Source organism: Aquarana catesbeiana, linkage group LG02, assembly GCF_042186555.1.
Source record: "Aquarana catesbeiana isolate 2022-GZ linkage group LG02, ASM4218655v1, whole genome shotgun sequence".
In the NCBI taxonomy this organism is placed as follows: Eukaryota; Metazoa; Chordata; class Amphibia; order Anura; family Ranidae; genus Aquarana; species Aquarana catesbeiana.
Window position 1 is genome coordinate 652,831,066 of NC_133325.1, and position 24,943 is coordinate 652,856,008.

Genomic DNA, 24,943 nt, shown 5'->3' on the forward strand with positions numbered 1-24,943 from the left:
TAAACTCCAGGATTATGGGTGCTACCGCTAATGTCGTCTCCTTTGAGGCTTTATCCTTAATCAGTTCTTTTCGATCCATTTCTTTTACTTCGAATATTTTAACTTTGATAAATCGCTGGTCATAGCCCTTCGTAGCAAATCTCTGTCTAATTAATTCTGCCTGATCTAGATAGGTATTAATGTGGGTACTCTCTGAGATAAAATTGTAAAGAATATAATTGATCCACCAAAGAAAGCATTTTCCTTTTTCACGGGAAATTGCTTCTTCCCATGTAAAAGATGCTTTGCATGTTTAAGAACAGAACGCCCCAACGAAAAGAAATTTCACTTCACATCAACCAGCACGGGAGAGACATACGAAGTCAAAGAGTTTATCTGTTGTAACACGGAAGGAGCAATATATGCTCTTGAGTGTAGCTGCGGCCTTCAGTATATAGGCCGCACTAAAAAAACCCTCAGGGTAAGGATTAAGGAACATGTGAAAAACATCCTGAATGGGTACGATAAACACAGCGTATCCAAGCATTTCTTGCTGTGTCACAACAAAGACCCCACACAGTTAAGATTCTGGGGAATAGAACCGTATGTTAGACACTGGCGAGGGGGCCACAAAGTTAGGACCCTCAGCCAGTTGGAATCTAAATGGATATTCACATTAGACACACTCTCGCCTAGAGGTTTGAATATCAAATTTGATCTGAACTGTTTCCTTAGCGATTTTTAACCCGAGCATCAGTATATATGTCGACCTTTCCCATTTTTTATCATCTACCCTTATCACAATCCTCTCTCACTCTTTTATCATCCACCCTTGGCACAATCTTTTGTGTGAAGGGATACTAATCGATTGAAGGAAAAGAGATATATTGTTTTAACAGATGCATGGACACCCACATGGTCTGTTAGTGGATGTACACGCATCTGATCCACTGGTTTTATGGATTTAGTTTATTGCTTCCAGTATGTAATATCCCCCCTCTCTGTATTTATTTATGTTTCTATTCGTGTATAATGCCAGGCCTATGTGATATGTATAATGCCAGGTCTATGAGATATGTATTTGAGTGTATATGCACGGACCAGTGTTGAGGCCCATTCTGTCCCCAGTTACACTGAGAATGTTTTTAATTGCATAGTCTTTAATTAATATTTTTACTACACACAGAGATCAATTAAAGTTTTAAAAATTTTTTAATTTTTTATACTCAATTTTTTATATATATTTTTATAATTGTAATGATATATTTCCCATTTGTAGTTTTTATCCCATTCAGACATTTGCTCTGATGATAATTTTTTTCCCAAAACGGTTTGTCTGTCGTGAGCAGTTTGATCAATCTCACAGCATTTTGTGCCGACAGACCAGCCCTCTCCGTACATTCAGGCTGCGCCTCCGTTTGCTGTACACTGTAGGCATGGAGATGCGCAGTGAGCCTGCTTCCACCTGTCGTTATGTTAATAGAGAATTTACAAACCAAAAAATGGCCGCGCACATGGCCTTCCAAATAATGGCGGACGCGGCTACAAGAAAATGGCCGCCCATTAGCAATAATGGTTTAGACTATTTAAAGACAGCAAAGTGCCTTTTCGTTTATCCCCTGATGAAGTCACGTGATTGGTGACGTCACGCGCATGGACGGAATGGGCACTTCATACTGACTGAGGCTAATGAGCTCGCTGCTCGTAGGAGAGAGGTTTCGTTTTGTTACATCTAATGTGAGTACATCTTGATGATTTGAATAAAACTTTGCTTAAAAACATACTACACTATATGGTACCCCCTTGTCCTTTATTATCGGTCCCACTTGCATTGAGGCATGGAGGCAGAGACAGGATCCGCGCTGGCCTAGGACCCCAAGTAAAGACCACAGTCACCTGTATTTACTTCTTTGCGGTTTACCTAGTGCCGCTAGGTAAGGGGCCACTGCTTACTTTAGTGTGATTTATGCACGAAGAGGACACAGATTTATTTGATTCCAGGCACTTCACTGCATTCTTTTGAGCACATTGGACTTTTTTGCATTGCATTTTAGAGGACAGTATCACATTATACTTTGTGTTTTTTCACGTATGTACACAGTTGCATGGTATCCGGACGCTTCTTGCTACTAGATCTTATTGGAATATTTATGTCACAAACCACTATGCACTTTTTATGCGTTTTTTGCACATCTACACAGGAAGTTGTTTACAATATTGTGATTGCACACTGATTTTATGTTTTTTGCATATTATATCTTCCTGCTATATTCATTTTTTTGTTTTATGTGTTCGTTTGATTTGGTATATGCATCCATTTATATCTACACATTACTACACTCATGTTTTCGTTGTATATTTTTTGTAGTATTTAGCACATAGCATATGTGTCCATTTCGCAATTGGATATTAGCATGTCGTTTAGTTGAGATCTATTTAGTGGTTTGCACTATTCTTTAGCAGCCCTCTACTTATATTATTCGTAAGCAGCTATTTTTGTGCATAGCGCAGCACCAACCTTCTCCCTATTTCTCTCAATTGTGCAAGTTATCCCACTTAAAAAGATGAGAGAGGCCTGTAATTGTCATCATAGGCATACTTCAACTATGAGAGACAAAATGTGAAAACAAATCCAGACAATCACATTGTCTGATTTTTGAAAAAATTTATTTGCAAATTATGGTGGAAAATAAGTATTTGGTCACCTACAAACAAGCAAGATTTCTGTCTCTCACAGACCTGTATCTTCTTCTTTAAGAGACTTCTCTGTCCTGCACTCATTACTTATATTAATGGCACCTGTTTGAACTTATTAATATAAAAGACACCTGTCTACAACCTCAAACAGTCACACTCCAAATTCCACTATGGTGAAGACCAATGAGCTGTCGAAGGACACCAGAAACAAAATTGTAGTCCTGCACCAGGCTGGGAAGACTGAATCTGCAATAGGCAAGCAGCTTGGTGTGAAGAAATCAACTGTGGGAGCAATTAGAAAATGGAAGACATACAAGACTACTGATCTGGGGCTCCATGCAAGATCTCACCCCGTGGGGTCAAAATGATCACAAGAACGGTGAGCAAAAATACGAGAACCACATGGGGGGACCTAGTGAATGACCTGCAGAGAGCTGGGACCAACGTAACAAAGGCTACCATCAGTAACACACTACACCGCCAGGGACTCAGATCTTGCAGTGCCAGACATGTCCCCCTGCTTAAGCCAGTACATGTCCGGGCCCGTCTGAGGTTTGCTCGAGAGGATGTGGATGATCCAGAAGAGGTTTGGTAGAATGTCATATGGTCAGATGAAACAAAAGTAGAACTGTTTGGTAGAAACACAACTCGTCGTGTTTGGAGGAGAGAGAATGCTGAGTTGCAACCAAAGAACACCATACCTACTGTGAAGCATGGGGGTGGCAACATCATGATTTGGGGCCGTTTCTCTGCAAAGGGAACAGGACGACTGATCTGTGTACATGGAAGAATGAATGGGGCCATGTATCGTGAGATTTTGAATGCAAACCTCCTCCCATCAGCAAGGGCATTGAAGATGAAACGTGGCTGGGTCTTTCAGCATGACAATGATCCCAAACACACCGCCCGGGCAACGAAGGAGTGGCTTCGTAAGAAGCATTTCAAGGTCCTGGAGTGGCCTAGCCAGTCTCCAGATCTCAACCCCATAGAAAACCTTTGGAGGGAGTTGAAAGTCCGTGTTGCCCAGCGACAGGCCCAAAACATCACCGCTCTAGAGGAGATCTGCATGGAGGAATGGGCAAATATACCAGCAACAGTGTGTGACAACCTTGTGAAGACTTACAGAAAACGTTTGACCTCTGTCATTGCCAACAAAGGATATATAACAAAGTATTGAGATAAACTTTTGATATTGACCAAATACTTATTTTCCACCATAATTTGCAAATAAATTCTTTCAAAAATCAGACAATGTGATTGTCTGGATTTGTTTCCACATTTTGTCTCTCATAGTTGAGGTATACCTATGATGACAATTACAAGCCTCTCTCATCTTTTTAAGTGGAAGAACTTGCACACTTGGTGGCTGACTAAATACTTTTTTGCTCCACTGTACGTAGATTTGTTTGAGGTTAGATTTCAGGTCTTATTGAGTAATAATATAGTGTTCCCTTTACATTAAAGCGGAGGTCCGCCCCCAAAAGAAAAAAAAAAAAATTAAAAGCCAGCAGCTGCTGGCTTTTAATAATAGGACACTTACCTGTCCTGGAGTCCAGCGATGTTGGCACCGCAGCTGATGTTTCTATCAGCTGTCAGGTGCTGCCCGCCATTGCGGGTAAGGGAACCCAGCAGTGTAGCCTTACGGCTTCACACCGGGAACCCTATTGCGCACATGCGAGGCCTCGCTCCTCTCTTCTACTGGCCCAGCGACAGGGGGAGGAGGAGGGAGCCCCGCGGTGACGTCATGGACCGCGGCACGGACTCCCGGAAGTGGGAACAGGATACCCATCAAAGACAGGTATCCTTGTTCCCCCTCCCCCTGAAAGGTGCCAATTGTGGCCCCGGAGGGGGAGAGGAGACAAGCGAGCGGAAGTTCCACTTTTGGGTGGAACTCCACTTTAATACTTAACCAGTTGCCAACTGCCACACGCTGATTTACGTCGGCACAATGGCACGGGCAGGCATAAGGGCTTACCTGTACATCCCTGCCTGCCCGCGGGCGGAGGGTCCAATCAGACCCCCCCGGTGCCTGCGGCAGTCGGATTAGCTCCAGGAGCGATCCGTGCTGAGGGGGAGGCCACTGATTCATGGCCACCCCCTCACGATCGCTCCTGGCAAATGAGGAGCTTCCTCTGCTTCGGAACTGTAAACAGAAGCGGAGGAAGTGATGTCATCGCTCCTGCTGAAGCCTTTTCGTTACGGCTTCCGAGGAGAGAAGACATCAAGTAAGTGCAGCAACACTACACATTACAGTAGAACACGCAGGCACACTATTCACCCCCCTGTCACAGTGACACCAATAGCAGTTTTTTTTTTTTTTTTTTTTTACTGATTACTGCATTGGTGTCATTTGTGACTGTTATAAGTGGTAGGGCAGTTAGTGGTAGGCCCCTTTAGGTCTAGGGTACCCCCCTAACCCCCCCCAATAAAGGTTTAACCCCTTGATCACCCCCCAGTTAACCCGTCGCCAAGAAATCTTTTTTCTGATCGCCGTATTAGTGTCACAGGTGATGCTAGTTAGCCAGGTAAGTATTTAGGTTCAGCGTAAGGTTTTAATAGCATCAGGTACCCCCATACACTACCTCGTAAAGTTTTTAACCCCCTGATTGCCCCCAGTTAACCCTTTCACCAGTGATCACCGTATAACTGTTATGCTGGGTGACGCTGGTTAGTTTGTTTTTTATAGTGTCAGGGCACCCGCCGTTTATTACCTAATAAAGGTTTAACCTCCTGATCGCCCGGCGGGTGATATAAGTTAGGTTTTAGGGTCATAAACTCTGTCGTCCTCGTGGAGACCTCGTGCCCCTGGAAGACGCATTTTTTTTGCGAAACGCAGCGTAGGGCTGAGCGGTATCATCGCGCCACCTCCCACTGCCGCTGTACATCTAACAGGACGAGCTATCTGTGGTCATCCGGCCGGTGCCACAGTTTGTTCTTCCGTCTGATGATGCTGATTATCTTATTTTACATGTCTGAGCCCCCTTCCTGTGGACCCATCCATCTTCATCCCAACACCTGACGCTCCTTCCAGTTTCCACCTCCATCTCTGTTCCTGGATAGCTCGGATTACTAGGATCTCAAAAGCCCTTTAGACCCTCTGTAACGGGGGGTCATGGGGTTCTGGTAAGCGGCCAGGCTCTCACTGTTGGTGGTGGTCCCATATATCTGAGGCTCCATGTGGTTGAAAAACCCGTGATCGCTATTTCCACTCTTTTTGGGTTCTTCTTATGGACTATTTTTTCAATTATTCACAAATGACTTTTCAGTACATTTATTTTGTTTGGACTTTATCCTCTACATTTGTTTGCATTGATTGAGATACACTATTGCACATATGGTTATGTATTCATTTACACAGGTTGCATTTAGTGTTTTTGGTGTGACTAAACGGCCACACATTTACTAATTTATATAGCGCGAATCATTTCTATTTTCTCGTCCTCGTGGAGACCCTGGATATGGCTCTACAAAATCGGCCCCTCGTAAACCACTTCAACCAACGTTTTGCAGACTTGTTTACTCCCCATCAAGTTGTCTGCGTTGATGAGTCCCTGATTACGTTTTCTGGCCGCTTGTCATTCAAACAGTATCTTCACAGGAAGCGTTCCAGATAAGGGGTCAAGATGTATAAGCTCTGTGACAGGGCCACAGGCTATACATGTAGTTTTATGGTTTACGAGGGAAGAGATAGTCACGTAGAGCCGACAAACTGCCCTGATTACATAGGAAGAGCTGGCAAGATTGTGTGGGACTTGGTGTCACCCTTATTCGGAAAGGGGTACCACTTGTACGTGGACAATTATTACACAAGCGTGACACTTTTTAGTCACGTGTTTGATCATCAGATTGGAGCATGTGGCACCGTGCGATCTAATCGTTGGGCTTTCCCCAGCGGCTTGTAGATTCCCGTCTTAGGCTGGGGGAGAGAGCCTGCTTAAAGTGTAATAACTTGCTCGCTATGAAGTGGAGGGATAAGAAGAATGTTTTTGTTCTTACCTCCCTACATGCAGACATGACTGTCCAAATTACTACGGCGACTGGTGTTGTGGAGAAACCCCTCTGTGTCCACAAATATAACCAAAATATAGGAGGGGTGGACCCCCACGACCAGTTGTTGGCGCCGTACCTAGTTGCCCGTAAGGCCAGACGCTGGTATAAAAAAGTGTCTGTATACTTATTTCAATTGGCTTTGCTGAACGCTCATGTGCTATACAGAGCTTCAGGACGGACTGGATCCTTCCTTAAATTCCAGGAACAGATCGTCAGAGCCCTTCTGTTTCCAGGCGTTGCTCCACCTCACCATCCCAATCCAAATGCAGTAAGCCGGCTGCATGAGAGGCATTTTCCTTATGTCCTCCCGAGTACCCCTACCCAACTAGCCCCCCCAAAGAAAATGTTGTGTCTGTAGAAAGCGCGGATATAGGCGTGACACCCGCTATTATTGTCCCTCCTGTCCTGACAATCCTGGTCTTTGCATTGGTGAATGTTTTGAACGCTACCATACACTAGTTGAGTTTTAGCGTAGGGTACAGCATTGCACAGACTAGGCACACTTTCACAGAGTCTCCCAAGATGCCACCGCATTTTGAGGGACCCGAACATGGAACCGAACCGTTACAAATAAAAGTGTAAAAAAAATATATATATATAAAATACACAAAAAAATATAAAATAAAAAAAAAAACAAAATAGTTGTCGTTTTATTGTTCTCTCTCTCTATATATTCTCCCTCTATTGTTCTGCTCTTTTTTACTGTATTCTATTCTGCAATGTTTTATTGTTATTATGTTTTATCATGTTTGCTTTTCAGGTATGTAATTTTTTTATACTTTACTGTTTACTGTGTTTTATTGTTAACCATTTTTTTGTTTTCAGGTATTGGTGCTTCGGCATATATAAATGGTGCATGTATGCCTATCATTAGAAGTGGGTGGATGAAGGGAGGTATTCTAATGGTGAACATACCCACCGATCAATCTCTTTTTTTCATGCAGCCCACAGGCTGCATGAAAGAAAAAAAAAAAAAAAGGATTACAATATATGCCCAACAAGGACCAGCAACGTACTGGTATTTTGCTGGACTATGAGTGGTTATATCAGAATGATGCCTGCAGGTTTAGGTATCGCCTTGATATCATTCTTTTCAGCCAGCATTTGGCTTTCATGTAAAAGCAATCCTAGTGGCTAATTAGCCTCTAGACTGCTTTTACAAGCAGTGGGAGGGAATACCCCCCCCCCCACCATCTTCCATGTTATTCTCTGGCTCTCCTGTCCCAACAGGCAACCCGAGAATGCAGCCGGTGATTCGCCCAGCTGACCATAGAGCTGATCAAAGACCAGAATGGCCCGAATTATCTCTATGGCTAAGAAACCGGAAGCTAAGAGCATTTCATAACAATAAAAATGATTTAAAAAAAAATGAAAAGGAACAGGTTAAAAAAAAAAGAAAAAAAAAAAAAAAAAAGCACCCCTGTCCCCCCCCTGCTCTCGAGCAAAGGCGAATGCAAGCTTTGGTCTGGCGTCAAATGTAAACAGCAATTGCACCATGCATGTGAGGTATCACCGTGAAGGTCAGATCGAGGGCAGTAATTTTAGCAGTAGACCTCCTCTGTAAATCTAAAGTGGTAACCTGTAAAGGCTTTTACAAATGTATGTAGTTTGTCGCCACTGCACGTTTGTGCGCAATTTTAAAGCATGTCGTGTTGGTATCCATGTACTCGGCCTAAGATCATCTTTTTTATTTCATCAAACATTCGGGCAATATAGTGTGTTTTAGTGCATTAAAATTTTAAAAAGTGTGTTTTTACCCAGAAAAAATGCGTTTGAAAAATCGCTGCGCAAATACTGTGTGAAAAAAAAATGAAACACCCACCATTTTAATCTGTAGGGCCTTTGCTTTAAACAAAATATATATAATGTTTGGGGGATCAAAGTAATTTTCTTGCAAAAAAAAAAAATTATTTTTTCATGTAAACAAAAAGTGTCAGAAAGGGCTTTGTCTTCAAGTGGTTAGAAGAGTGGGTGACGTGTGACATAAGCTTCTAAATGTTGTGCATCAAATGCCAGGACAGCTCAACCCCCCCCCCCCCCAAATGACCCCATTTTGGAAAGTAGACACTCCAAGCTATTTGCTGAGAGGCATGTCAAGTCCATGGAATATTTTATATGTGACACAAGCTGCGGGAAAAAGACAATTTTTTTTTGCACAAAGTTGTCACTAAATGATATATTGCTCAAACATGCCATGGGCATATGTGAAATTACACCCCAAAATACATTCTGTTGCTTCTCCTGAGTACTGAGATACCACATGTGTGAGACTTTTTGGGAGCCTAGCCGCGTACGGGACCCCGAAAACCAAGCACCGCCTTCAGGGTTTCTAAGGGTGTAAATTTTTGATTTCACTCCTCACTGCCTATCACAGTTTCGGAGGCCATGGAATGCCCAGATGGCACAAACGCCCCCCAAATGACCCCATTTTGGAAAGTAGACACCAAAGCTATTTGCTGAGAGGTATAGTGAGTATTTTGCAGACCTCGCTTTTTGTCACAAAGTTTTGAAAATTGAAAAAAAAAAAAAAAAAAAAAAAATTTTCTTTTCTTTCTTCATTTTCAAAAACAAATGAGAGCTGCAAAATACTCACCATGCCTCTCAGCAAATAGCTCGGGGTGTCTACTTTCCAAAATGGGGTCATTTGGGAGGGGGTTGTGCCATCTTGGCATTTTATGGCCTTTGAAACTGATAGGTAGTGAGGAGTGAAATCAAAAATTTACGCCCTTAGAAATCCTGAAGGCGGTGATTGGTTTTCAGGGCCCCGTACGCAGCTAGGCTCCCAAAAAGTCCCACATTAGTGGTATCTCCGTATTCAGGAGAAGCAGCAGAATGTATTTTGGGGTGTAATTCCACATATGCCCATGGCATGTTTGAGCAATATATCATTTAGTGACAACTTTGTGCAAAAAAAAAAAAAAAAAAAGGTGTCATTTTCCTTGTGGCAAAATATAAAATATTCCATGGACTCAACATGCCTCTCAGCAAATAGCTTGGGGAGTCTACTTTCCAAAATGGGGTCATTTGGGGGGGGGGGGGGGGTTGTGCCATCTTGGCATTTTATGGCCTTCAAAACTGTGATAGGTAGTGAGGAGTGAAATCAAAAATTTACGTCCTTAGAAATCCTGAAGGCGGTGCTTGGTTTTCGGGGCCTCATACGTGGCTAGGCTCCAAAAAAGTCCCACACATGTGGTATCCCCGTAGTCAGGAGAAGCAGCAAAATGTATTTTGGGGTGCAATTCCACATATAACCAAGGCATGTGTGAGCAATATATCATTTAGTGACAACTTTTTGTCAAATATTTTTTTTTTTGTCATTATTCAATCACTTAGGACCAGGGCCGGCGTAACCATTAGGCAGAACAGGCAGCCGCCTAGGGCGGCAGGACAGGAGGGGCGGTAAAATCCTTGCTGACAAAGTGACTCTGCACCGCTCCCTGCTATTACACACCCGCAGCACCAAGCAGATTGCCGCTCTATTGCGGGATGCGGGGTGACAAGCCAGAGGTTGAGCCGGGCAGTGATAAGGATAAACAAGCGCAGGCAGAGCAGGGGGTAGAGTCTGTGTGGGCAGCTGCGAGAGGAGCGTCTTCTCCCCCAGGCACCATAACTTGTAGTGTGGAGATGGAGAGCAGCTATACCTCTATCTCCAGCCTCTGGCATCCTGTCATAGTCACACAGTGAGAGCGGGGAAAGCCAGCTTACACAGGAGTCGGGCTGTGTCCTGTCTCCACTGTCCTCCTAACCCCGCCCTCACTCTGCTGCTTCTCCAATCCGATCCACCTCCCATTTGTGCCTGCCCAACCCCGCCCACACTCCATCCACATGCATGGCATGCACTTGCTCTGTGCTGCAAGAGGAGTTCTGTGAACAGCTGAGTGGCACTTTTCAAACAGTACATTCCACAGCCCTGAGGGACACCAGACTGAATGGGGGAGACATAATTGGTGAGTGTGACTTCCATTCCCAGAACAACCCCCCTTCTCTGTTCCCACCACTTTGTGCTCTTCACCTTCTTCCCCCCTCCCCCTTTCTTTTTCTCTCTCTACCCTTCCCCTTCTCTTTTCCTTACACCTCTCTTCCTCCTCCTCTCCCTCATTCTTTCCCCCTCTCCCCCACTAGACTAGGGCCTGGCCTGTCCATATACCACCCTGCCCACATACCACCCTGCCCACATACCACCCTGTCCACATACCACCCATCCCCAGAACAACCCCCCTTCTCTGTTCCCATCACTTTGTGCTCTGCACCTTCTTCCCCCCTCCCCCTTTCTTTTTCTCTCTCTACCCTTCCCCTCCTCTTTTCCTTAAACCGCTCTTCCTCCTCCTCTCCCTCATTCTCTCCCCCACTAGACTAGGGCCTGGCCTGTCCATATACCACCCTGTCCACATACCACCCTGTCCACATACACCACCCTGTCTATATACACCACCCTGTCTATATACACCACCCTGTCTATATACCACCCTGTCCATATACACTACCCTGTCTACATACCATCCTGGCCTGTCCGTATGCCACCCTGGCTATATACCACCCTGTCTATATACTACCCTAGCCTGTCCATATACTACCCTAGCCTGTCTATACACCTGTGGATCAAAGCTGGTGTGAGGAAGCGAGTTAGTGTTGCCACTATTTGTCTTCAGGTCAGATCCAGAGGCGCAGGTGCTGGCCTGCAGGACCACGGCTGAAGAAATAAGTGGCGAGGCACCGCAAAAATCTCCACCCAGCCACCTCCACTCTATACATGGGCAGGGAAAGTGGGTGAAGTCAGGGGCAGAGCCAAGTGGAGGGGGCGGCAAAATGAGGTTTTGCCTAGGGTGTCAAAAATCCTTGCATCAGCCCTGCTTGGGACAAAAGTATTAAATATTCAATGGGCTCAACATGCCCCTCAGCAATTTCCTTGGGGGGGTCTACTTTCCAAAATGGGGTAATATGGGGGGGGGGGGTTGTACTGCCCTGCCATTTTAGCACCTCAAGAAATGAGATAGGCAGTCATAAACTAAAAGCTGTGTAAATTCCAGAAAATGTACCCTAGTTTGTAGACGCTATAACTTTTGCGCAAACCAATAAATATACGCTTATTGACTTTTTTTTTACCAAAGACATGTGGCTGAATACATTCTGGCCTAAATGTATGACTATAATTGAGTTAATTGGATTTTTTTTATAACAAAAAAGTAGAAAATATCATTTTTTTTCAAAATTTTCGGTCTTTTTCCGTTTATATCGCAAAAAATAAAAACCGCAGAGGTGATCAAATACCATCAAAAGAAAGCTCTATTTGTGGGAAAAATAGGACGCAAATTTCGTTTGGGTACAGCATTGCATGACCGCGCAATTAGCAGTTAAAGCGACGCAGTGCCAAATTGTAAAAAAGTGCTCTGGTCAGGAAGGGAGTAAAACCTTCCGGAGCAGAAGTGGTTAAATAACACCAAGTAGGAAAAAATCATTTGTTGTGAGACCAGAAACATGGGAGTTGTGATTCTTTCTCTTGGGCTGCCATTCTGAACCTGGATTCATTACCTAGTGAGTCAGTGACCTGGAACAAGTATATAGGACAGTCTTTTTTTTTTTTTTAGACCTCAGCATCTGCATGTTGGTTCCAGGTCAGCAGAACCTACTAGACAGTTCAGTCACTAAAAGGAATTAAGACTTTGCATAATAAGATCACAGATGCTGTTATAGGTGGAATTTGGAAGGCTCATTATGCAGTCCAACAGAATATATACAACATGGTGACCAGATGTACTCAAGCAAAGCAAAGATGAAAAACACAAAAAAAAAAAAGGCCGGAAGGCTGCATTTGCTTTACTTGTTGCTTTTATTATGATTTTGTTTTTTGTTAATCTTTTAGCACTTGTGAGGAGACACCTACCCACGATTCTTCAATGGCCTAGGCCCTTTTTGCCATTCTATGCCTTACCGTGAAAAACTGGATTTTTTTTCTACTCACCATAAAATCCATTTCTCTCAGTTCAATGACGGACACAGCACTTCGATTCTTGACCTTAGGGTTATATCACCACCTTCAGGAGTAGGACTAGGCAGAAAAAAAGAACAAGCACAGCACCGCCAAGGGGCGGTCCTTACTGGTAGTAACCCACTCTGCTACAGGCAGCTCAGTTCGTTACAAAGCAGTACAAACAAACAGGAGGGGTGGGTGCTGTGGCAGTCAATGAACTCAGAGAAAGGGATATTACGATGAGTAGAAAAGATTCCCGTTTTCTCTTTTGTTCACAGACACAGCACTTCCAATCTTGACCTTAGGGATCTGCCAAAGCAGTGCCACGAGGGGTGGGAACACAGAAAAAAGGAAAAATAACCTCACCCAAACAGAACCCACCGTATGGGGAGCCAAAATCTCAGACGGCCGCCTGCAAAACTTTGCAGGCCGAAACACGCATCTGCCCAAACATCCACCCTGTAAAACTTGGTGAAAGTGTGCACGGACGACCAGGTAGCCGCCTTACACACTTGAGAAAAAGACGCTTGATGACGGAAAGCCCAGGAAGCACTAATCGCCCTGGTAGAATGCGCCGGGACGGGAAAGGGGGGCACCTGCCCCCTAATGGCCCGTCAGCGTACCATGGACGCCAAGGCCATTCTGGAGCAATTAGAATTACCGGCATCTCCTCGGCCTCTACCTTGCGCAACAGACGAGGGAGGAGCTTAAGAGGAGGGAAGGCATAAGGCTTTTAATGCCCCAACGGCACCACCAGAGCGTCCGACACATCCACCAAGGGAGCCCTTGTTCTGGCCATGAATCTCTGCACCTTCCAATGGAGACGGGAGGCCAGAAGATCCACATCCGGCGTGCCCCATCGCAGGCAAATGAGACGAAACACCTCCGGATACAGCGACCACTCCCCCCGATCCAGCAACTGACGGCTCAGGTAGTCCGCTTGCCAGTCTTCTATGCCCGGAATGTAGACGGCGAAGAGAGCCAGCACGTGAAGTTCAAAGTTCTGCCCACCGCAGAATGTGAGACCTCCAGCGCTGCTGCTGAGCTCCTCGCCCCCCCTGGTGGTTGATGTAAGCCACCGCCATGGCATTGTCCGACTGGATCCTGACCTGCGCAGCAGCTGCGTCCAAATGAAGAGGCATAACTTGATCGCACACAACTCCAGAATGTTAATTGATAGACAAGACTCTTCAGATGTCCAGCGTCCCTGGGCCGATCAAAGGCCCAGAACCCCATCCCCTCCAGCAGGTCAGGCTGGCTTCCTTCGTGATCACCATCCAATGAAGAGGGAGAAACAACCTCCCGGTCCGTAGGGCCGTAGACCGCAGCCACCAAAGAAGCGAGGGCCTTCTCAGACGACCCATGCGGATCTGACAAATGCCAGAGATGCCAGGGATTTGAGTAATTTGGATAAGATCGCCCTCTGCAAGACCAGAGTGTGAAACTGGGCATATGGGATCGCCTCGAAGGTGGATACCATGAGGCCCAGAACCCGCATGCAAAAATGTAGAGACGACCACTTGCAGGACAGCAGCAACCGCACCGCAGAGTGAAGGGTCTGAAGTTTGATCAGCAGAAGAAAAACCCTCGCCCGCGCAGAGTCAAGAATCAACCCCAAAGTATTTCAGGCATTGGGCCGGGAGCAACCCGCACTTCTGAAGGTTCAACACCCAGCCAAACTCTTGTAAGGCTTGAATGGCAATTGCCACATTGTCCCTCAGTTCTTAAGCCGACGCTGCTCGCAGGAGGAGATCGTCCAGGTAGCCCACGACCGCGATCCCCTGCTGTCTCAGCAACGCCAGAACCGGTGCCAGCATCTTGGTGAAGACCCGGGGAGCCGAGGCCAGGCCAAAGAGAAGTGCCACAAAGTGATAGTGTGCGTCCCTGACCGCAAATCGCAGAAAACGCTGGTGCCCAACACAGATGGGGACTTGCAAGTACGCGTCCTTGATGTCCAGGAAGGCCAGGAAATCCCCCTGATGAAGCGCGGCCACCACAGAACGAACAGACTCCATCCTGAACCTCCGTACCTTCACAAAACAATTGAAGGCCCTGAGATCCAGGATCGCACGAACCCCTTGCTTCTTTGGAACTATGAACAGATTGGAGCAGAATCCTCGAAACCTTTCTGAAGCTGGTAGCGGAACCTTCACCCCCCGAAAAAGCAAGTCCTGCACTGCACCAAACAAAGCCTGCTGACAAGACGGGGGAAGATGAAGATTGGAGGGAAAAAACCTGTCTGTCCTGTGGACAGGAAAGAAACTCTATTTTGTAGCCGGAGAAGGGAAGTCCACCGGTCCGCAAACCACAGAAGGTGCCCCCCCCCCCACCCGCAAGTCGGGCGGGGGTAAACCTTTATGCGGAAGAGGGCTTGTCTGCAGGCTTGCGATGCCAAGGACACTTTGGTCCACCCACGGGAGCCTTGGTGGGCTGGGAACACTTGCCAGCAGAACCGGGCGGACGAAAAAAATGCTTGTGAGCGGGAAAAGATGGGGCCCTGCCTGCGACAGGGCTCCTTGCCCTTTTTGGACTGCGAGAGAAAGGTACTCTTCCCCCCAGTAATATCCTTTATAATGTCGTCCAGAGTGGCTCCAAATAGCCGCCCACCCTGGAAAGGCAAATCCGCCGAAGCCTTCTTAGACGTTTGGTCCGCCGACCAGCACTTAAGCCAAAGCAACCGGTGAAGAACCATGGCCGACACAGAGATTTTAGAAAATAGTGGGGCCGTGTCCATGGCCACATCACAAACATACTTGAGCCCTTGCACTAACTAGTCTGCCAGTTCCACACAGACCGGAGAAACTTGCTCATTACCCAACTCGCGGTGTAATAGCTTAGCCCACTCAGTAAGCGTCTGTAACACCAGACCGAGCAACCACCTCGGTTTTTTCTGTTGGCAGGATCCTTGAAAGTAGGGGCCCCCTCCACCGGAATCATGGTCCCCTTGTTCAACCTAGATACTGGAGGATCAACAACAGGAGGGGAAGACCATTTCTTCAGCAAAGTCTCCTCAAAGGGGTAACGCACCGAAAAATGTCTCGGGACTGAGAAGGATCGCTGCGGGTGTTCCCAATCCTTGTAAATAAGACAAGTAAAGTTCGGACCGGCTTAAGAGACCCAAAGGGAACCGACACCTCTTCAGACGCCCCCGCCGGATCCTCAATTTTCAACATATTACGCACCGCTGTAATGAGTGTGCACACCAGCGCTTTTTCATGTGCATTGACGGACGCAGAGGATTCCTCCTCCCTGTTTGAAGGATCAGGGGCCGCATCATCTGAGCCCTCCAGGCAGGGGCCACCCGCTACGACGGAGCCCGACTCCGGATCAGAGTCCTCCCCACAAGACGGAGGGGGGCGTTTCTTATGCGCCTTACGCCCGAATGCCACTTCAACCCAGGAGATGAAGGATTCCAGGCTTGTCGACAAAGCATCCAGGGGAACATCAGACTCTCATGGACCAGCTGCCGTCACGGGGGTGTCTGAGGGAGGGGCACCTGCTTCAGACACCATGGAAGTCCCACGCTCTGCTGGACACCACCAGGGACCGAACGCCCACGAGGGAGAGAGAGGGGAAACCACCCCCCCTAGCCGCCACAGACTGGGGGAACCCCAGAGGGACTCACCTCCCCGACCCAAACCTCAGAGGAGCGGTGCTGTGTGCTGTCCGTCCACCTGCAGACGAGATAAGCCACAAGGAGATTCGCGCTCATGCGAGGCTGCAGGTGTAATGTCCAGCGCTAGAAGGCCAGAAGTCTCCCCACGAGGCTACAAGAAAACGGACGCTGGCCGCACTTCTGCAGACAGAGCCCGAACCAGAAATGCCCAAAGACTAAGGCAAAATGGCCACCGCGGCTACGGGAAAATGGCCGCGGTGCCCGTCCCCGAACAAATGGCGGCTGCTACAGGGAGGGGGATGCCTGCCACACACCCTGCACCTGGAGAGCACAGAGACCACAAGGAGGGGACCAACAAAGGTCAGGTAGGGGCCAAAATGTCCACCTAGTGGCACCCAGCAACCGACTGGGCGATGGCTGCCAGGCAGCTCAAGGAGGAGATTCTCCAGAACCGACCACCCCAGGGAATACCCAGCTGCTCCAAACCGTGCCCGGACCGGGCTGGGGAGCATGTACTTACCCATCCAGCAAGGACTGCGGGTCACACTCCCAAGACAGATCCACCTCCCACCTAAACGGAGTGACTGTCGGCCACGGTGACGTCAGGTGCATGGTCATATGTGTCCCTGCAAGGCGTCTAGCTCGCCAGCCGCCCCGGTATAGGATGGGGCTCGTTGCGGCCAACCCAGCGCGGAGCTCAGGTCTGTGCGCGCTCGGTGGCCAGGCTGGTGAGACTACCAGGATCTATGATATCCAGCCTGTCACCCAGCCCAGCAGTTGATTGCAGATGCAGATCAAAAATAATTAAAATTAAAAGTAAAAAAAAAAACAAAGGAACCACAGGTCCCAGCAGGGAGCCAGGTCCTTCTAGACTAGGCAGAAAAAAGCTGAGCTGCCTGTAGCAGAGTGGGGGGTTACTACCTGTAAGGACCACCCCTAGGCGGCGCTGTGCTTGTTCTTTTTTTCTGCCTAGTCCTACTTCTGAAGGTGGTGATATAACCCTAAGGTCAAGAATGGAAGTGCTGTGTCCGTCAATGAACGAAAGAGAAAAATAATCAATACAGTTCAGGTATTTCATACCTTGACAGGATGCTGCCTGTACACTCGTGGTGAAAAAAAAATTTTTTTCTTTTTTTTTGAAAAAAATACATGAAACAGATTTCCTTCTGCTACACTAGTCAGGCAAAAACAGAAAATATCTATTGAATGCAAAATTGAGGCCTGAAAAAAAGAGGTGTGAAAATGATCTTTCTAAATGATCAGGGTTGTACATAATAGGACCACAGAAACTTGTATGGGTGGAACGTGGCCAAATATGGCCTCACCACAAGGGAGTTCTGCCCACTCTGAAGCTCGGGACAGGTATATCTTCTGCTACCTTGACAGGTGAGCTAATATGAAGAGATGTAGAGATGCCAATCACAGACTGTTAGCCAGTGGTGGGCAAATCAATGTATAGTACAATTAAAGAAATGAGTCAGAATAAAGAAGTGAAAAACCTAAGATAGCGTTCATAAAAGAAAAGCTTAAAAAAGTTCTACTTATACTTACAGTGATTCTAAGGCTTTTTTTCTTTTCCCATAAAATAACAAACATGCCTTTACTTATCTGCTCTGTGCAATGATTTTGGACCTGCCCCCCACCATAAAACATAGATCAGCACTTGCAGCCATTGCCTACAAGCGCTAATCAAATGCTGGATCTCCATCATGTCTGTTTGACAGAAGGCGGTCGTTACACTGGCAGACAGACAGAAGTACACGTGGACTGCAAGTCTGACAAGTCCCGCTAAAGCGGACAATTTTCAGTCCGTGTATACCCTGCTTTAGTCCTTAAACTATAAAATTACTAAGGAAACCTACATATTTGCAATGTACAAATAGTAATGTGAGTAAAACAATCTCCATTGTACAGAGAGAGACAGTGGACACAATCATATACTGTATATTTATATAGAAGTTTTGTGCTGGCAAATTATTCCATAGTTCCATAGTACCCCATGATGGACATTTGTCTCAGGCAATAGTGGTAACAATGTTGCTAACACAAGTTTGGCTCATCCACACAGTTTTGCCCTTTAAAGAGACTTTGTCGCTTTATCCATTATGGGCAAATGGTTAGGTTGTCTTTAAGGACAATATCCCACTCCCACCCACTGATACTAACCTTCCTTATGCTCCTCCACACCCCCTGTTCCATTGAAGCCAGGAGACCAACCCATCTTACACTAAGCTAATAACTTACTCTCCTCCCTAATTTGACAGTGTTTGGGCTTGGTAAGGGAGGCTTAGGCCTGGGCACTGAATACTGGGTGGAAGTCACATTCTCCCCCATGCCTGGAAGAACCGGGCATTGTCCTAGGACTCTGAGGGAGCAATGAAATAGCAGGGGAGTATGGTAACGGTATCAGCGTTTGTGGGGGATTTCTCAAGTGAGCAGGCAAAAATAAAAGATTCAAATCTCATCTGAAGGTTTTCAAAAGCACAACATACAGAAGAACCAAAAATAATGATGTCTCATAATACAATACCTGCAAAGTGTCCAGAGTATTCTGTATTAAAATTTAAGAAAAAACAAGTAAATATTAGTGAGTATCATATTCAGACACATTATATACAGTATATACAAACACACACACACACATTTTTTTTAGCCATTGTACCTCCAAAAGATGGACTGCTCCTTCATGTTCTTTCTTGGCTTCAACCTGGGCCTGGAATATAAACAAAAAAACATAGCATATATTTTTAATAACTGTATAGCCTTTAAAGCAACTTATTTTTTGGATTCAACCTTCATCAGGCTTGCATATTGGGTGAGCTGGAGACTTTTAAAACATCAAGAGAAGCTACAATAATATGAACATAAAATGGCAAATGTGCCTTGTATACTAATATCAAAAACAATCAGAAATTACAGTCTCATAAAATTTAATTTGCAAGCTGGGCACATTCAGTTTACTTTGAACTGTAGCACTGCGATTAAGATAAGGCAAGAAAAAAATAAAGCCAGGCATAGATGGATTCAAACTCGCCCAGTTCAGAAGGGACCATCCATCTACGGACAGGCTGGTGTTGATGGGCAGAGTGTGTTGATGGGGGATTCAAATCTTTTTTTCTTCAACTTGCTGTTTGAAAAAAAAAAAGCATCTATGCCCTGCCTAACTCTCTATCCAATTAAAGAAAAGTTTGAGAGTCTGCGAGAGCTTTTAAAGTACAACTAAAGTACAATTCGTTTTGGATAATAGTAGAGAGGCATGAGAACACCTCAAAAACGTCAGTGTTTATTGCTGTCTGTTTCCCTGTTAAGGAAATTCACCCTCTCTATCTGTCCTGTTTACCATTATCATCAAAAGTGAAAGTAAAAGAAAACCCCAAATTTTGGGTTGTCCCCATAAAAGCAACAGGGGAGAAATCTTCCAATGGGCACACTAGTTCTGGTGACCTGGAGGGGCCCCAAGGAACTCCCTTAATTTGCAGGAATTTCCTCTCACTTCCGGTTTGGCTATGAGACAGGAAGTGAAGGGAAATCTCCGCAATGGGACACAGATGGTGAAAAAAAAAATCTGACAGGAGTTACCAGAGCAGCTCAGTGGAAATGGCTTGCTCATATCTCTCTATTTGGACAGCTAGTAATGTGATCAGGCTCAGAAAATCACACTTGTGATTGACATATTCTGTGCTTACCTGCTGGAGACGTTTAACTTCCTCCTGCCTTTTCTGTAGTGCTATTATGGCATCTTCGTGATCTTTTTCCAGCTGTTGCCTTCTCTCTACCACATCTCGCATGTGCTAAAAAAGAAAGCAGGTAGTTGTGTTTTTTTTTTTTTTTTTTAAGAAATATCGGATATTGCAGGGTGTGGTGATTAAATACCACACCCTCCAGGCATACCTGCCCTTATTTGTCTATTGCTTAATTTCAGGCAACACTCCATGGAGGACCAGGGTCCGGACCCGTTCCATCTGGACTGCCGCGACTGCGTAACTTAGGAGTCGATTCTTTCCCCCAGCCTCTGCTACCATCATTCTCATAGCAGAGCAGAGGGTGAGTAGCACAGCAGCACTGAATGGTTAACTTTTCAAGTTAACTTTTCAAGTTAACCTGCAGGTGATTGGTTGCTAGGATGCAGAGCACCAGCTCCCACCCCTCGACCAGTGCTGCTGTGCCTCCCAGTCTCCTGTGTACCCATGTAAGGTAGGAGAGTAAAGGGGCTAGGACATGGCTGTGAAGGATTCAAAGGGCAAGGGTGATGTGAAGGGGGGGCAGGGCACTACTGTAGGCGTTGCCGTGAAGGGGGGCAATGCTGTGGAGGGGTAATGTGAAGAAGGAACAAAGAACACTCTTGTGTTTGGGGGGGGGGGGGGGGGTGATGCGAAGGCGCGCAAAGGAGGACATGGCTTTTGGGTGATGCTAAAGGGGCAAAGGAGAACCCTGCTGTGGGGGTGATGTGAAGGAACGAAGGTGGTCACTACTGTGGGGAGGAGGGGGGGGGGTAATATGAAGGAGGACGCTGGTGTGTGTGTGTGTGTGTGTGTGTGTGTGTGTGGGGGGGAGGAATGTGAAGGGGCAAAGCAGGGCACCGATGTGTTGGGGTTATGTGAATGGGAGCAAAGGCAGACACACTGGTGTGTGTGTGTGTGTGTGTGTGTGTGTGGGTGTGTGGGGGGGGGGGAGGGGGATAAGGGGTGGCAAAGGAGAACACTACTGTTGCGGAGTGACGTAAAGGGGAGAAAAGACACTACTGTGAAGAGAGGCTGATGTGAAGGGGGACAAAGGACACTACTGTGGTAGGGGGTTTATGTGGAGGGGGTTCAGAACACTACTGTGAAGGGGATGGAGGGGTGTGAGGTGAAGGGGGGATGAGAACACTACTGTGAAGGGGAAACTGTGATGTGAAGTGTGGGACTAAGGACACAGAGGTTAGAATGGGATTGGGATATAAGAGGTAGGGGCTGTGATGTGAAGGATCTGAGTCATCACACAAACATGCAATTCAGACCTCTGCTGTAAGAATTTTTTTTTCTGACCAGACCTCTGAATTTTTATTTAAGTCCCCTGCTATATATGCTCCAACATGGAGACTATCATAGATTAGAGTTAGGATCACACTTTACAAATGGGCCTTGAAGAGGCAGTGCGGTTTCCGCATATCTTTGCAAATGTTGTTAAACTAAAGCCTATGCTTTTAATCCCAATTGTTAGATAGCTGGTAAATGTGCAAATACATTTTGTTTTGTTTGCTGTGTCCTTAGCCCTTCGATGTGCATCTTGCTGTAAAAATAGGATTTTTTTTCTTCATACTTACTGTAAAATCCTTCTCTTGGAGTACATCATGGGACACAGAGCAACCATAATAAATGACTATATGGGATCTCCTAAAGCAATGCACTTGAGAGGGAGACACAATCACAGAAACTGCCACCTGAGAAAGACTTTTTCTGCTGCCCAAAACATACTGTGGACAAAGCAGTATCCTCTGTGGCTTTGATATCTATCTGGTAAAATTCTGTGAATGTATGAACAAAAAAAAACATGTAATGGCCTTAAAATCCTGAGCCATTGACTACTGATGGTGGATGGCCCAAGATGCCCCCACACAACTGGTAGCGATCGCTTTAACCAAAAAAAGGGGTGGGGGGCCTTGCCCTTCAAGCCATAGGCTCGAATAATTAACTGGCGAATCCAATGAAAATAGTTAACTTTGATGTCTCCTGCCCATCCTGGGTTCCATTACCAGCACAAACCAGGATTCCTGACCTGCGCTGACAATTCAAGTAATTCTGACTGCCTGAAATACCTCCAGAGTATGCAGTGATCTTAACCCTGCCAACCGAGGATCAGAAAATAAGGCAAGACATTGTCTTGATTCAAGTGAAAACTAGACACCACTCTAGGCAAAAAATGGATGAGGATGCAACATCACCTTATGATGCGAGACCAAAAACGGCTCCTTGCATGAAAGAGCTGTCAACTCTGACACTCCACCTAGTGAAGTGATAGCCACCAAAGAAGTCACCTTCCGAGATAAAGGACCAACAGAATCTCCCGATTGGTCCTAAAAGTGGCCCCTGCAAGGACAGACAAGATCAAATTCAAGTACCAAGGACACAAGAGTGGCCTGACAAGTGAGATTGACTATGTTACCCGCTGTATGAAGTATGAATCAAGGAGTGAGAACAACGGCCTCTGGAAAAAAATTGATAGGGACGAACTCTGACCCTTAACTGTACTTAAGGCCAATCTCCTTTCCCCTACCGATTTGGGAAAGAAAAAGAAAATCTCCCACTCACATATTTCTGCGGGTGCCACTTCCTGGCTTCACCCCAGGCAAAAAAAAAGCATATATTTCCATGTCCTGTAATTGAAGCTGGCTTCCAGGGGCTCAACAGTGAGTGCTGAGATACAGAACACAAGACCATTAGGTCCCGCTGGACTGGGAGTGTCCAAGAAGCGACCCCTGCAAGACTCGCTATGTCAGTGTATTAAAGCGGAAGTAAACCCATCCATAAAACTGTGCCGGAAATGTAACACTCCCATTGGTTGTGCTCTCAACCAAACTGTCAAGCCATCCAATGGCTGGTGTCATAACTGAAGCATCATGGCAGTTGTAGATTAAACAAAGGCAAATATGGCAGCTTCCTTGGCTGAAAACGATAGGAGGGTTTACTTACACTTTAAGCCCTCCTGGGATAATTCGGCTAACATTATTATCCATGTTAGCCCCTTCCGGATACTTCCCAAAAGATGTGACAGAAGTCGAAACAGAGGGAAAGTATCAAATAAGGGACAACTGGTCCCAAAGGGGTTACCAGTGCATCTACCCCGATTGCCAAACCTGTCCCAACTTTTAGAACTTGGAATCTAGTAGATTCACCTGCAGAGTTCCCCCTGCCACTATTCTATACCTGGAATATGCACGGACGATAGAGACAGCACTTGTGCTGTCCCAGACAGAATGTGGTTCACCTTCCTGAACCGCATGACTCCTGGTGCCACCCAGGTGGTTGATATACAGTATATGCCCCTGAAGAGGCTTTTCCGGATAGAACCTACAACTGGTTTGTACCATAACCGAGAGCAAGGCGTACTGCCAAAAGCTCCAAGATATTTATGGGCACTATACTCTCCTGTGGAGACCAAGTCCACTGAACTGTAGCCACCCTCAAACCAAATGGAGAAACTGGCATCAGTGGTTATTATTTTTATTGGGATATACGGAGATTGACATCCCCTGTGTCTTTGGCAAGTCCAGCACCGGAGCTAGGAGCTTTGTGAACCTCAGAAACTGTGGCCAGCCCGAATGATGGCCACAAAAAAAAAAAAAAAAAAACTGACAACTTTCCACTGCAATTCCAGAAATCTTTGATGAGGGTGGAAACAACCCGGCACAGGAAGCTGTGTGTTTACTGATTATGGGCCCCGCAATCTACTTCTTGCAGAGAGGTCATCACTGAACAGACCATGCCTATCTGAAACAGAAGGATGCCCAGCGGATTGAGATCTTAAGATAGACCTCATGAGCCTATTCAGTTTTGAAGCTGCTACAATTTAAATTGTTTTACAATAATGAGCCCATAACTTTTGCTCCAAGACCCAACGCATGGCAAAGACTGACCTGACTAAGGAAGGAACGAACCACCTCAGAGACTGCTCTAAAATCTTATGGTCTGAGATACTCTCAAACACCGCAGCCTCAGATGTCTACCTCACTTAGGGGGGAAACCTGGGCAGTCTCCCATCCAAGTACTAACCAGGCTTGATCCAAGATTAGGCGTCACAGTGGCTCAGATAACCCTGATTGCCACTGGTCCAACAGGAGACATGAACATTGCCAGACCACTGAACCTGAGGGCGGTGTACCTGCCTCACCCTTCTAAGTCATTAAGCTAATCTAACAGATACATAATAAAGTGACAGTATTAGACAAACTAATAAGCAGTTCCACAAGCATGCAGGCCTAGACAATGTTGGTCAACAGCTATACAACCCCGTAGGTATAACTAAACACAAAAAGTTGCGCAAATACAAATGGTGAACATGTGTGTATAAAAACACCCTTGAAATAATTAATGTAGTTTTATAAAAATATCTTCATTCCCAGTCGATGCTTTTTACAAGGAAACCGGTCGGTAGGAGAGCTGTCTGACGTCACCACACACCAGCAGGCAATGTGAATGAATTTTTGTTGCTGCTGAGTGTTTTTTTATATTATCCTTTTGAATGTGCTTGGAAAAGTTTTTATCCTTGGAATAAACTCTTAAAGAATTTACCGCACATGAGTTCCCCTCTGTTTTTTCTCCTTTTATAAAACCTGAATGGAATCTCTGAGCTGAGCTGATAAAATAAAGAACTGCTTTATTTTTTTGCTAAAACACTCTATGGAAACAGTTGTGTAACAAGACCGCGAGAGACCTGTGGCTCACCATCCAGGAAAACAGCCCCGTGACTGAGGAGAAACACAGGCAGGTGTGCATGCAGATTACTGAAGAGCTGGAGACCAGAAACTGATTTCTTCAGTTACTCTTGCGAGAACGACTCCCGTAATTAGGAGTCCATCAGATCTGGTAAGAAGCCATCTGGCTGCTTGTTTTGTCCCCCGCAAGGATCGATGTGCAATATCTGATATACCTGTG

At 46.0% G+C, this 24,943-nt stretch overlaps 1 protein-coding gene across 9 annotated transcripts in view; it reads right to left on the reverse strand.

Annotated features, from left to right (window-relative positions):
* The window catches only part of TSPOAP1 (TSPO associated protein 1), a 381,255-nt gene that overhangs the window by 159,797 nt on the left and 196,515 nt on the right, over positions 1–24,943 (reverse strand). For all 9 annotated transcript variants that reach the window (XM_073616534.1, XM_073616531.1, XM_073616535.1 and 6 more), the window contains 3 exons: positions 19,997–20,101; positions 18,973–19,023; positions 18,841–18,861 (listed from right to left, as the gene is read on the reverse strand). In XM_073616534.1, coding sequence (XP_073472635.1) covers positions 18,841–18,861; positions 18,973–19,023; positions 19,997–20,101 — 177 coding nt within the window. The remainder of the gene's footprint in view (positions 1–18,840; positions 18,862–18,972; positions 19,024–19,996; positions 20,102–24,943) is intronic.